The sequence below is a fragment of the Lycorma delicatula genome, chromosome 1 (assembly GCF_047948215.1).
Source record: "Lycorma delicatula isolate Av1 chromosome 1, ASM4794821v1, whole genome shotgun sequence".
Classification (NCBI taxonomy): Eukaryota; Metazoa; Arthropoda; class Insecta; order Hemiptera; family Fulgoridae; genus Lycorma; species Lycorma delicatula.
The window spans coordinates 193,263,859-193,279,141 of record NC_134455.1 but is presented as its reverse complement, the minus strand read 5'-3'; the positions used below and the strand labels follow the sequence as shown (position 1 = coordinate 193,279,141).

At 27.7% G+C, this 15,283-nt stretch overlaps 1 protein-coding gene across 1 annotated transcript in view; it reads left to right on the top strand.

Moving 5' to 3' along the window:
• LOC142317736 (uncharacterized) overlaps nt 1-14,449 on the top strand; it is a 43,794-nt gene extending 29,345 nt beyond the window's left edge. Inside the window, exons 2-4 of the mRNA XM_075354283.1 lie at nt 2,535-2,653; nt 8,664-8,757; nt 14,303-14,449. Coding sequence (XP_075210398.1) covers nt 2,535-2,653; nt 8,664-8,757; nt 14,303-14,449 — 360 coding nt within the window. The remainder of the gene's footprint in view (nt 1-2,534; nt 2,654-8,663; nt 8,758-14,302) is intronic.
• Nucleotides 14,450-15,283: the final 834 nt, after the last annotated feature.

Here is a 15,283-nt window from a genome sequence, read left to right as displayed (position 1 = left end):
CAATATAACAATATACAATGAATAAAAAAGCTGCAGGAATAGATGAACTGCCAGTAGAGTAATTAAATGACTTAATAACGAAAGATTACAGAAGTAATCTTTCAGAAGTAATTACAGAAGTAATTTTTATTTGTAATAAAAATGATAACCCTCATTTATATTTGTTTTATTCCTTCTCCAGATTTTCCTTCATATAATAGAGTAACATTTTCCTCAAAATAGTTTTTATTTTGTATGATTTTATTTAAACAATCCAAAATACAAACTGTCCCATCACGATCAAAAGCCAATTTGATGGGACAGATGGAGTTGTAAATCATTTCTATAAAATAATGCTACTTCTCCAGTCTTATTTCAGAATTTTCACTCGTTAAAATGAGGTTTAAATTCCCCGTCTAAATGATCAATTAATAGTTCTCTCAAATCTGAAAATTTGATAGAACAACTAATATTTTATGACATTTGTTATGTTTTTTAACTGTGAACTCTTTGTAGTTGATTCCATTTAATAATATATATTTAATAAACAAGATAAAAATTGTGTTCAAAGGGGGTAAGGTAAGAAAACAGGTGAAGTTTAATGTTCTACAGCTCATTAAGTAGGATAGTATAAGTTGATCCAGCAGAATATTACAGAAATATTCAATCGAACCTTTTACAAGCAAACTTAAAAGTACACAAAGTTATATTTTATTATAAATAAACTTCCAGTATGAATTTTTACCATTAAAATATCTTGAAATTTTTCTCTATTTTTCAACTGTAAAATTCATAACCCCAACCATCATAATTATCAACAAGCAAAATTCATTTTAAAATATGTTTTCTAAATTTACAAACTTAGTAGGAACGTGAATTTGGACAAATTCACTTTTGTCCTACGTTGAACGATGAAAAGATTTCTACAATTGTTGCCTATCTACGAAATCTGGTTACAATATCTATATAGTATTTTAAGATTTTAAAACATTTTTACCAAAAATATTTGCTTTTAAAATGAAAAATGTTAAGGTTAATTAAGGAAGTTAATAACCGAGAATCGAATTTGATTCATAAGGGATTGAAAGATGAAAAATTTTTATTGTTGAACTTCAGTAAATAATTTAATTTTGCAGTAATTTCCTTTAAATCGTTTAGTGAGTTTACTGGAAAACATTTTTTTATTTGCTCTTCTTAATTTTTTATTGACGGCTCCTCCTGTTTCCGCATTTTGTCCTCAGCTTTAAGTGGTAGCCTCATGTTTTTCTACTTTATATATATATTTTACATAAACGTAAAAATGAAAGTATGGGTAACTGTGGATGGCTTCGCATTAATAAAAGATACCCAAAAATAATGGGAATTTTTGGCATGAGGGAAGAGTCTAAAACAGGTTATTAATTTCGTAAAATTTTCGGGTGATTTTTACAGCTTTTCCCATTGAAAAAAGAAAATGTTTCAGAAGAAATATAATCCATATGGCGGACTGTTGCAAATTAGCGCTGTGTTGAACAGAAATGTTCTAAAATCGAAAATACTGATGACATTTGTATTTCTTAATGGATAAAGATTACACTATATATTTAAAAAACCATATGAAAACTGTGCAACCATGTCATCACTACTACGCATATAACTGTACCACCGGTAGGTAGGTAGTGGATCTATACTAAAACTACAAAAAATTCAGGAATGCAAAATTTATTGCAATTTATTAAGGTTACTTTAAAAACACCTTCTTTTAAAGAAAAGCGACTTAGTAAATAAAAGTAAGTTACTTAGAAAAGTACATAACTTAGCAAAGCTACGTTTAAATTACCCAACAATTTATTAATAACATTTCAATTTAAACTCAGACCTACGCAGCAATTTTCACTTGATTACGCACAACAAATTCATAATACTAATAAGTACTTTTTTCTTCTTGAACTGCTGTTCTAACAGTTTGCTCTTTCTCATCGAATAAGCAAATTTTATTTATACTTTTATATAGTATATTTTCGAGGTAGACATGACTAAATATTTCAAGAAATAAGAACACAATTTTTGCCGTCTTTGCCTTAGTCTTGCGGCTTTGGCAACAATCTGGATTTTTTTCTAAGTAGTTTAATTTTATAACTTGGTTATTATTATTCTTATTTCATTTATTTATCTTTTAATTAATAAATATTTATGTGAAGAAAATTTAAATAGGTTTTGAATCAACTATTATATTTTAATATAACAGATTCCTTCAACCCAAAGATATATATATATATATTTTTTTTTTTTTTAAAACGTGACAATGCAACTAGTTATAAAAAATAATTATTTTTTAGTAATGTATTTCAGTTATTAGAAGGAAACAATTTGTGGAAAAAAATTCTGTCAGCAGAATTGTAAAATCGAAGCTACTTGTGTTACAAAAAATATCCTCCAACATTAAAAAAATGATACTACAAATGGATGCTACTAACGAACATGATAGATTTAGAATAAAATAATTGGCAAAGCCAAAAGTAGCAACAGTTTAAAAATAGGTTTTATTAAAAACATCAAAATATTTGTCAGAACAGGTGCTGTTATACCCTGAGGAGGGCTGGGCAAGAAGTGCTGCGTCATCTTACTGGACATTAGCATCTTGTTGGTGGTGCCGAAGTCGGTGCAAAGTTGTTGAAGTAGCCGGTACAAGAAGGTTAGAAATAACTAACTCGTTCTGTTCATTTATATTTTTTTACAAATCTGCTTTTTTTTAATTAGTAGTATTTTAAGTTTTTTCAAATTAATTTACTAGCAGTACATAATTAAGGGTTTATACATGAATATCGTAAAAACAAACTAGCTGAAACAATTTAGAATACCTAAGTCCGGAAGTCCCGATTAAAGAGAAAACACTTTCATTTAAGTTTTATCCGCCGTTTAAATTAAATATTCAAAAATTGTAACTATGCACCTCACAAAACAATAAGGTTTTTTATTATTATTATCACCTCTATAATAATTATATTGAATTATTCAAGTTGCTATGAATTTATTGGAGAATCTATTGTTGGTGTTAAACGGTACAGCTTTTAAATATTCTTCAGTTTATAGATAATGTTTAGTGTACATTTGGGTAAAATTTAATGTATCGTACATAATCATAAACGATTACCTTATTTACACAAGTAAATAATACATTAAACTTTAATTCGAGAAAAGGAATATTTAAACTTAATTTATATATTATTGTTGAAGCCCAGTGTTCTTAGGAAACAAAAGAATGTCATTTATTATTTGAAAAAAAAATCAATAAAATAAGCAGATTAAGAAGCCCACAATCATAAAAATAAAGTTTAAGTGTAATTCTTTCATTAGTCAATTTTTTCACTGATGTTTTAATGGTTAAATGCCTTTTCCAATCATCGGTATAACTCATTCGACGTTACGGCTTTTCATGCTAATTTTATGAAAATCTGATGTTATACATTTTCCAACCGGTTCTTTGAAGATGTCTAATGAATTTAATATTTTCCAGTGATCTTTGTAGATTTTTGCCAAAAAATATAATTCATGAACAAAAGTCTTTTTAAGTGCACTTACGGTTTTTAATATTCAGTTTCAATAACGGTTACTGTTTTAAGAGTTACCGGATCTGAGTTTTGGTTGTAAGAACTTATTAAATGAATATCCAATAGTATTCGCGTAATCTTTTTCCAAAAACGATTGCGTTTTAAAATAAACAATTGCATCAATAGACATAATGTTTATAATGCAAATTAGAAATTATACATTACTTTTCAATCTTAAATGCCTACGTCTCAGCAGTATAACCGTTAATGTGGCAGCAATAGGTAGACTTTACATAATAAAATAATATACCCACAATTTTTATTACCGATAACCTGTGGAAGATCGAGCACCCCTCAACACAGACATAATTCAATCACTAAATAACCCGCGGCGGTGACTTTTCAATTCCAGTCCGCCTCATGTTCTATTCATACAATGAATTACCATAGTAACACATCCCCAGCCGACTCACTCTTTCTTTCATTCGAAATTTACATATAATTTTATACAATCTCCTTGCCTTTTCTCTTTTAAAATTCAAGCTTCATCATTCTTGGAGTCTCATCAAACATTATCCTCCAAAATGTTAAACTAAAAGATATTTATTTTATTTTTTTTACCACATTCGGATTTTTTTCATATATAAATCTAAAATAATAAACCCATAATTGTTACCAAAATATTCCCATAATTGTTCTTTACTGGTTATCGATTCATTATTCTTAAACTAATAATAATTGTAATTAAGAGAAGAATATACTTTTATCAGTGAGTCTGTTATAACCAACGATAGGAATTTCAATTTTGTTTTTTAACTTTCAACCAGTGATTTCAATTTCTGTTTTAATTTTTATTTACTATTGATTTAATCCAAATATTTAATAAATAATAAAGAAAATCAATTTTGTTTTTAAACCGTGGTTTAAAATCCACGGTTTAATAATTCTAAATATAATATTTCTTTAGAGTTTTGTTATTTTAATATTTGGTAAAAATTCCAAAAATCTGATTGCTTGAATGCGTAATTTGCGCAAGTTTATGTAAATATACTTTAGTGGTTTTATCGCACTAGTATGTACATAAATATCATCAATATTTTTTTCCTTTGTTCTTTCTGGGTTAGTGGAGTAATCGGATCTTATGGTCAAGTGGTAGATGCCGAATTTCACAAACCGTTCTTGACTGATCCGTAAATGATACTTATTACAAATTTACACTTCATGTTACGTACAACACTTTTACTGGTATACGCAAACTCTGAAAATTATAATCATTGAATTTTCAAAGGTTACATCTCATTTACACAATTAGAACTAACAAGGAATTGCTTTAAAGCTTACCCTAATTACTTAAGCTGCTTCCGCTTACCCTACACTTTTTTCCGGTGGGCGATACTTTCCAATCCTGTTAGCAAGCCAAAAAAAAAAAAAATAATTCGTAAGGGAATACTAATTATATCCTACTCTTATTATCTGTGTAAATAAAATCAAGATTACACGCATTCCAAAAACGTTACCGAGACAATTACGAATAATCTCACAAAGACTTGCACTAGTACAACAGTACGAGTAAACTGTACTCTTTTCCAAATTCACGCTTTATTATTGTCCAAAGCAATATTTGTACCCCTACGTTATATAGTAAAAGGTGAAGTGAGAACAGCCGCAATGGAATACGCACTCCACCTGAAGAACACAGTGCAATATTGTGCACCATGCACTTTTAATTGAATAAAAATTGGATCGCCGTCAAAAAAATTATTATGTAACAAAAGCCACTAGTGTTTTCAAATGAAGAATAAAACTGTGTACGCAGAGTAAACATTACTCCTTCAAAGAGGAATGCCTTTTTCTATATGATTTATCGTAAGGTTTTTGATAGCGTACCTCACTTCTAGCTCGTAAAAGTATTGGAAATTTATAAAGTAACCGTAGATAACAATGTACAGTGCTTGAAGGAAGACATGAACTAACATGATCCTTACAATGAACTGCTTCTCTATCGAACAAGAAGTTTCGGCATATTTGTATTACAGAATATTCTTTACTCTACAAGACATAGTATAATAATCTCTTGACGCAGAAAATTAACCATAATAACATGACTTTTCATGTATTATTTGGGTTATTGTGGTGATATTAACTAGCGTATTAACTGTGTATTTAAAATTATCTAGTTTCTCCAATACTTTCACGGCCAGAAGTGAGGAACGCTATTAAAGCCTTACGATAAATCATGTAGAATAAGAAAAAACCTTAACCAAAGAAAGTTGTTTTATTTTTATTTTTCCATCATAAAGTTTTAGCCGTTTCTTGTCAATATCCATGGATCTTTCTTGTATCCTTCTGTTGCCATCCCACGATGCCTTGTGTATGCAGTATTTTTATCATTTTTAAAGTTTATTTCAAATATTTTAGAAGTAAGGAACTGATATAATAATAATAAAAATAAAAAAAAAACATGTGATTGGGTGAAATATATATGGTTCAGTTATTGAATATTTTTTGTAGATAATAGTGACTACGAAACTTAAATAAAGATGGTGATTTCTCAAGTGATTTTATGATTCTTTCAGGAAATTTCAAACTTCCCACGTGCAATAGAAAACATCTTCAACCAAAAGTATAGCGAGTCAAGAACCAGCTTCAGTTTAAGGTTTTACACCTAGATACGTTTTCCACAATTTTTGCTACAAAAAGTAAGAAGAAAATTTAATTGCGCAGAAGAAAGCGATGTTAATTTAAACATTGTTCATATATAAAAATATTTTGTATATACAGAATGTTTCATTTTAATCGCCCGAGGAGGCTTTCTCGTAAATTACGCACAATTCAAAACAATTACCTGAACAAAAGTTACTCAGATTGAAGAGGGACATCTCTTGGTGAAATTGTATTTGACCTTGACCTTATTTCAAGGTTAAGTGATTTTTTTTTTTTTAATAGAATGACCTATTTTGACACACCAATGAAAGAGCAGAAAATTTTACGTTGAAATATGACGTCTCACATATGACCTTGGATATTTTTTGAAGGTCATACGACTAACCATCAGAGATAGTGTTATACATAAATAATGTTATAATAGTTACAGGTTTTTGAAGGTCATACAATATTGCTGGAATATTTATATTCCAAGCCATTTCTTGCACTCTATGCGAAAGAGCATAAAAATGACTTTACAGTATCGTATAATAAAAAAAAGAACAAGTTATCGATAACTGGGCACAAGAGGCCCGATTCACTCACAAAAATACCATAGTAATAAAAAATATCTCATTCCAGGCTTACTTGGAAAAGTGAGGGACGAAGCGAATTTTTTTTGTAATGAGTATTCGATGTATGTTTATTACATATTAGCGCCAAGCTCATCGAAATGCAGGTGCATTTTCACTCTGTAGAGAGTGGAATGTTGTCTACGAGTATACCACAGGGACTGGCTGTATCATTAATTTCATAGAAAGTAATTATGACCAAGTGCCATTTGCAGCTCAGATGTTTGCTTATATATCAGTCATAAGAAAGCGAAAATCCATAAATAAAAAAACCCCTTTTTATATGGAAAACGATGTTTTATTCTCGCCATTTACTCAGTAAGAGATAAAATGTATTTGTACAATAATGAGAAAAATTCTTCTGTGTCAAAAGAATCAAATTACTCATACCATATTCTGTCAGAAACATACTACTTTATTCAAGCGATTATTTGAAATTAGATTTATGAGTAGCTGAAGAAAACTTGTTTATTTCTATTTGCGTAATAATTATTTTTATTTATGGCGGTAATCTTTATTATTTCGTTACATTTATTATTAGCGTCGTTTTGTCTGTTGATAATTTACATAAAACTACAACTGATAATTAGTTGTGAATGTATGCTTTTCTAAACAACAAAAGAAATATTTGATGCTTAGCATATATTTTAAAATAAATTGTTAACTATTATAACTTATTAGTACTCGGAATTATTTATATTTTGTGAGCGAACATTGTCATTGTAAATTTCCATATCTTTATATTTATTAAACTTTTTTTTCACCTAAGATAATTAATAAATTGTATCTTCTTGACAGGGAGCCAAGTCATAATTTTAATATATAAATTTCCTGTCTAAATTGTACATCGTGTATACATCAGCTTCGTGGACATTCAAAATATTATGCTTTAAAGTTTTCAGACCTTGTACGAATGTACGGGATTTACTTGGTTACCGGGAATCTTGTGATTATTATTTTACTGCTGGTTACTTTCTTGTAGGTGTAGTACTTCATTCTGAATGACATCATTCTGAATGGCAGATATCTAGAATGATATTTGAATTTTCTTTATTTCTTTTTAGCAAGTGTCAAATTGCCTTTGACTATTGGGCGGTTGAAGTCCAACTTCAGTTTATAATTCTTAACGATAGATTGAGGTAAATGTACCATTGCGTAATTTAAGAAAGGAGATCATAATTAGGATTATTTTGACTACTAATATATTTATGAAATATTTTATTAGACTATTTCAGTGTGTTATATTTCATTACTCTAATAAAAGACATACCACTGTCATCTGTCTGGTTATTCGCTTTGTCTGACTGGATTCATAATCATGTAAATCATATTTCAAAATCTTAAAAATAATATTTTAGCCCAACATCTGTAGGTATATCTCAAGTAGCGTGCATGATAGATTTTATCTTTCAAAATATTATAAATATTTTGAAAGATAAAACTTTCTTGCCCGACACTTCTTGTTAATAACCTTTTATGACAACAACGTTCAATTCATTATCTAATAATTCAAAATGATTTATTTATTAAACCAAATAATTTGTCAAGCGTAGTTTTAATTCCATATATCCTGCATTTGTTAGATAAAATCGAGAGATTCAGTATCCTTGTGTCCACAATTGTTTTCTATAAGGTGTTATCAATAAGTGATATACTTATTTGTAGGTTTTTTAACCGAAGAATTTAAAAGAAAATTAAGAAAGTAAACACTCGTATTTATTTATTTATTATTATTTTTATTTTTTTAATCGGTATAAAATCATTAGGCACTTTACTAATACTTTAAATCCGAATTCAAGTAAACTTGGCAATATATCTTTGTTTTATAAATATTGATTTGAACTGTGTTCTTGAAAAACTTTGCTTTTATATTTTTCAGATATTCAACAAAGGCTAAAATGATAGATTCAGGAGCAGGAAACTTGTACATCATCGGTTCGTTCAAGAAAATGGCTGTAGACCCCGACTTTAAGGTAGGCAAGAGGGCTGTAGCGCCTTTTTTCTTTTTATGGAGTTTCTCCACCAGCCTATAAAGCTGGATTTGCGCCAACAGTTTCCCTCTTTCCAATTCTGAATAAACAGTCTGACGACACTCTTTTGCTGAGGGGCATTTTGAACTGAGACAAAGAACGTTGACATCGTTTTCTGTAGGCAGAGAATAGTTGAATTTCGCTTCTTTATGTACTTTTATCATTGTATTACACTATCTCCACAATAAATGTGTAAATATCTACATTTAGTTTTCAGTCATCAAATTATAAAATGATATAAAAAAAGTAAAAATAAAATCCTTTTAAACTGCATTCAGTAAATTCTGTAAGATCAGACCCGATTAACTACATTCTTTTTTTGTTTAGTTTATTTATTAGAACATTTATTTATGATATAACAAACGAAAAATGCAATGTATAATATTTACTGAATGTTTAATGTAGAATGTTTATTAATATTGTATATACCATACTACTATTATATTTAATACTAAAATAGGTTTAATAATACGAGGAAATATTTATCACACCAACATTTTCAGTTATTCATTGTCAATTTTTATAGTTTTCATCTATAAGAAAACATTTTTAGAAACAAATTAAGAATATGTTATAGATAGGTAATTATTAAAAATAGCGTTTTCTTACATGAGTGATAACGATGCCTACATGAGTGAAAATTATTTTCAGTGTTTTAAAACAATTTAAATCTGGATGATTGATGGTACCTATTTTGTAGTAATAGTGTACAATTGTATAAATTTTGCACTGGTTGCAGGAGGTATTGATTGAGAATCAGTGTAACTTAAAATAATTTAAGAATATTTGTTTAAGTTTATAATAATTTTATTATAATTTCGTCTTTATTTGAAATTCACAAATACGCAACCTTTCTTTTCACATTAACAAAGAAAGGACTCGGCTTAAAAAAAATCGCAATATTTCTGGGTTCCGAAATGTTAATGATAAGTTTAAAAAATTTAAAGCTGTATACAACTTTAAAAATGTCTTATACACAAATTCCTTTCAAAATATGATAACATGTATTTTGACTTCAGTATGCATAATTCATTGAAGTACGATCTAGGAGCAGTATTTTTAAAGTAGAAAAATCTTTCCTGGAAATTTTGTTAATTTTTAAGACTGAACACGATTGATTCCGGTTAGAATTTATATTTATTTCATTTAATATTTACTTGCTATTCATGTTCAACGTTTATGCAATACTATATTACTGAAAATGAATACGGAATTCATTATACGATATTAAATGAATACGTAAATAATTTCTTTCAAATTGCATGAAGTAGATTATTACATTCCTACTTGGACGTTACAAAAATATAGATTACTTTTAAAACATTATTTTTCAAATTATTCGTCCGCTGTATCTTTTGAATTTTCTTTAAATCTCCATTTGTACTGTTAAACATGAAGTAACTTCAACGAGCAGTAGTTGTTAGCCATACGGTAAAGTAACTTTAAAGAAAACTAACAAAATTTTTCGTTCTCTAAACTAATCAACTGACTTTTTACCTCTTAAAAGTAGTTGAGAAAAGAGATTTATTGCTTTCGAACAGATTTTTTTTTCAACTCTAAAAATTCCACATCTTTAAAAATGTTAGAAAAACATTTTGAATTCTTTATGATAACATCTAAAGAATTTTTTTAATGTTCTTAGGTAAACTTTTACAACATTTGAGAACGATTTTTGTGACTCTTTTATGAATTTATAAAACAAAATATTCTTGAAGCTGATATTTTATTTTTTTAAATTATATATCCCTGTATCTTGCCTGGAATAAAATAGTAAGAAAAATACTTACATTAGAAAAGAAGTTTTGATTTTTTCCTTAATTAAAAACGGAAATGCGGAAAGGAAGAATGACTTTTTGGCCACATTTACAGAATGAGTGGCAATATATTTATTGACAAACCAATTATTTAACTATTACAAAGATAGAAATACAAAAATAGGGTGGCACCGGAAAGTAACCAATATCTAGAAAAACTAAGTAAAAATTTAAAAAAATAATAATAACGTATAGAATAGTTTCCAAATACAATTGAGTATTTCAAACTAGATGAAAAGAAAAGCTAAAGAACAGCTGCAGAAAATTGAAAAGCAAAACAGGTACTCGGAAAGAATGAAAAAGTACTGAAAACAACGAAAATAATATGAAAAGAATAAAGAAAGAAAATTCAACAATATCTAAAAAGGTCTAATCGAAAGATGAAGAAGAAAGATAGAAATTTATAACGTATTTTTAAAAACTATATATAAATTATAATAAAAACTATTATATATATATATATATATATATATATATAACATTTATATAAAATATAAAGATTTTCCAGTAAACTGTGATGTAGTCCGGTTTCGTTTCATTTATTTTTGTTTTCAGCATGCTTGTATATTTTTACTTCCTTGTACGAAATAAAGAAAGTATTGTGATCGGAAAAAATGTCGGTTTTCAGAGTTCAACGGAACTATCTATTTTGGCCATCCCTGAATCCATTTTGACTAGTTTCGGCGTGACGTCTGTACGTACATATGTAAGAACTGTCATAACTCAAAAACTATCAGCCGTAGAATGTTGAAATTTTAGATTTAGGACTATTGTAACACCTAGTTGTGCACCTTCCCTTTTGATGCAATCGATTAAACCAAAAGTGTCCAAAAAACCCAAAATCCCCAAAAATTTGTATTTTGGACTTTTTCTTAACTGCAGTAATAACCCCTCATTGAGAGCTTTTCAAAGTTATATCACAAGAGCTACTTATTTTCATTGGTTACAGTGTTAGAGCCAAATAAAATTTTAATTAATGAAATATTTGGATCTTACAAGGGAAAGCACATAGGTTCGAATCAGAATTCATCTCCTTTTCTTTTTTTTAAACTTTTTTTAAAATTAAATATATTGATTTATTAATTGTTAACCCTTAATTGTAAAAAAAATTTACAATAAATAGTTATTCAATAATAACAATAAAAAATATATATATGTACGTATATAAAATTCAGAAGTTATTAGTGAAATAGAATTTTATGTCTTTTAAAAATGTGTATATCTAATTTAATAGGCATTATTACATATGTGTATATATTATAGATTTGGTGGAAACATCTGATTATTTAATATTGAAAGTTATATTTTAGAATCGTATTATTTTTTCTAGTTTAATTTCTTTTTAATTTTATTTAATTATTCTGGAATTTCTGTTTAATTTTATGTACTCGTACATTAAGGTTAACTACAGAGTGACTGAAAAATAGACTCTCACGAAAACAACATATACACTGAGGCATATATGCACAATATTTGATAAATAGCAAAAAGTTCTTATTTTTTATTTCATTACTCCTCTGATATTGCCGGACAATATTCTTCCTAACTCGAAGTTGATCCCCATTTAGTTTATTTGCTTTTTGTTGCTAATCATTTATTCGCTGTTTGGTTTGATATAATTCTTCTGATCTTAATTTGTGTACACGTTCTCTAGTTTTCAAATTTTCTCTCTCTTTATATTCATCATCCTCTCTTAATCTTTTTATTCTTTTCTAGGTCTTAACGTTTCTTCCTGTTTATATTTACCATCTTCTCCTAATGTTTTTATTCTTTCTTTGTTTGCAAAGTTTTCTTATTTTTTTTCCTTTTCCTTTTTTTTAACTTTTTTTTAAAATTTAAATTTACTGATTTATTAATAATTATTAACCTCTGATTGCAAAAAAAAATGTTAGAATAAATAATAATTCAATAATAACATAAAAAAATATGAAAAAAAATCAGAAGTTATTAGTGAAATAATATTTTATGTACTTTAAAAATGTGTGTATGTAATTGTACAAGGAAGGATTGTATATGTAGGTGTACAAGGAAGTCATGTGGTGTCCACATCAGATTTTTAATATTCTAATAATATTCACCAAGAAGAAATTATATTGCTTGCTACAATGAGTTATTTCAAATAATGACCCAGCTAATGATGTAAACAAAATTAGAAAAAAAAATGGAACACAGCTTTTTAGATTTTAGTGTTTCTTGTTTTAGGCGATAGAGCTTTAGTCGGATTAAACTTGGTTCCATAACTCACACTGAGGCGCTCTATTATCATTCTACAACGACTGGCAGTTAAATTTAATTTTAATTTCTTAACCTATACGCATTAATGTTTTCTAATTATAAGGTTATTATCGTTTACGTTATGTAATTACCCACATAGTGCTGCTAAGGTATTGCTTAATTGAGGTGATTTAATTACTCTGAACTCTATTGAAATTAAGAAATTTGTTAGTAATATTGGCATCGATTTTGCTACACAATATTCCCAGTCGCCTTCATTCCGCATGAAATTGATTTACCTTAACCATACTCCCCTTTATTAGAGAAACCACAATATCAATTCATTAAATGATTGTTATCGCTAAAATTTTGTTTACCATCTAATAACTACTACATCTGTACAAGCGGAAAACTGGTAAAGATTTAATATTACCACTTCACCACATTTAACCTCGTACAACGGAGTAAGTATTATTAGTATATTTGTGTTCTGCACATAATTTATTTTCGGTTAAATATTTATTACCTTAGATATTCACATCACTTAAATAATTTATAAAATGTAATTGCATTACTTGTACATAAGCTTTAAAAAATAGAAATTATTTAACTCAAGTTTTTCAGTTTTTGCATCAATTTGGTATATTCAATAGATTTTTAATAAAGTTAATTAATTCATTTTACTAATAATTTATTAAATAATAAATGAGAGTTTATAAATTGAAACTAAAAGAAAACTGATAGCTTTAGTTAGCATTACAATAACAACTTTTTATAGCCATCTTTGTAAAATAATTCTAGTTTTATATATTCTTTCCTAATTTTTTCATCCAAGAGATGTTTCGGTCTTAAAAATAATTGGCTGATTTTTAGTCCCATTATGAGCTAGAGAGTGTAAAGCAGATTCTGGTTTACCCCATACAGCCTTAACTTTACTTGCCGCAACAGTCGTAATATCGGTATGAAAATCAACACAGTAATACGGTTGAAATCGTTCAAAATTTGTTTATTTCCAAATTTAAAGTAGTTTCAGTTTTTAAAATACTTTACATTAAAATTATTATTCGTTTAAATACAATTTTCCTGCTGTAGTTATAATTTAATTAAAATGTAGATTAATTCACTATCTATACTTTTAATTTCACATATATTTGATTCGTTAATTGAGTTTTCTTTGAGTGGAATCATCAAAGAAAAGGGTACTAATTGTATTCTATGAAGTATCAATGAGGCCCAGTGGTTTAACGTAATATTCGATCGTAACAAAGAGAATATAATATTCCTGCGTACGTATTTTATGAAAAAATTTTCTATTGCAAAAATAAAGGTAACTTTAGAGCCTAATCTACAAATATAAGGAACTGGATAGAGTAGATTTACAATAAAAACTTCATCACTTTTTACATGCAGTTTAATTATTTCAATGTCAAACTCATATATCTTTCATTTTCATTTAACAGTTGTCACTGACAACTAATGTGTCAGTAGCAGATTTCAACATGGGATACGCAATGACAGGCTCATTAGAACGAGGTTGCAAGAAAGAAAATTCGTTTCAAATGACACATTTTGCAGTGATTCGACGGTACGATTACGACAAATCTTAGTTGGCATAATGTGTAATCAATGTATCCTATTGTGTAAAATAAGATTAAAATAATTAACAGATTGTTAAATATTTGTAATTACACAGCAAACCTATCAATTTAAGTAACAATGAACTATAAATAAGCGTTACTGAAATTATTGTGTTACAATAACTGTTGAATAATTTTAACAATTAATAATACTCAGTAGATACATTACTTTACAAGCCAAAATAATTTTTTAGAATAATTTTAACAACATTAAGTAAGTCCTTACGATTTATTATTTTGAAATTACGAATATTCTTTATTTATTCTTTAACCTCCGATATTTTGCAAAACCGTTTATTTTAGTTCGTTTAGTTGAAAGGTTTTAATATTTCTTGAAGATTTTCTCTTTTGACTGAAATTCTTTAAAGAAAATGATACTACAGATAGGGTTCTTGTTATTGTTTTATCGGTGTCACCAACAAATTATTCTAAAACACCATTATCATTATTTGCTTTTATTCTTTAAAATCAGTATTCTCTATCTTTTTTCTAAACAGCAAACAATGTTCAACAAAATTGACAATGGCTAGAATTTGATGTACATGATTGCATTGCATATTTTTAAAACGTTTAAATGAAAATAAGAATTAAAAAAGCGCAATTATCAATTTGGTTAAAGAACACAGAATTCTGTGCTAAAGAAAATTTTAAAAGACTAAAATTTACTAGACGTTTATCATACGTAGGGAAGGGAAAATGTCCCTTTCTGTACCAGTTTTGGATGCAAATATACTGTTACTGAAGGTAAATTAGTATTTAGTCATCGATTCACTATTAAATACTGGTTAGAACGGCTAGAAACCA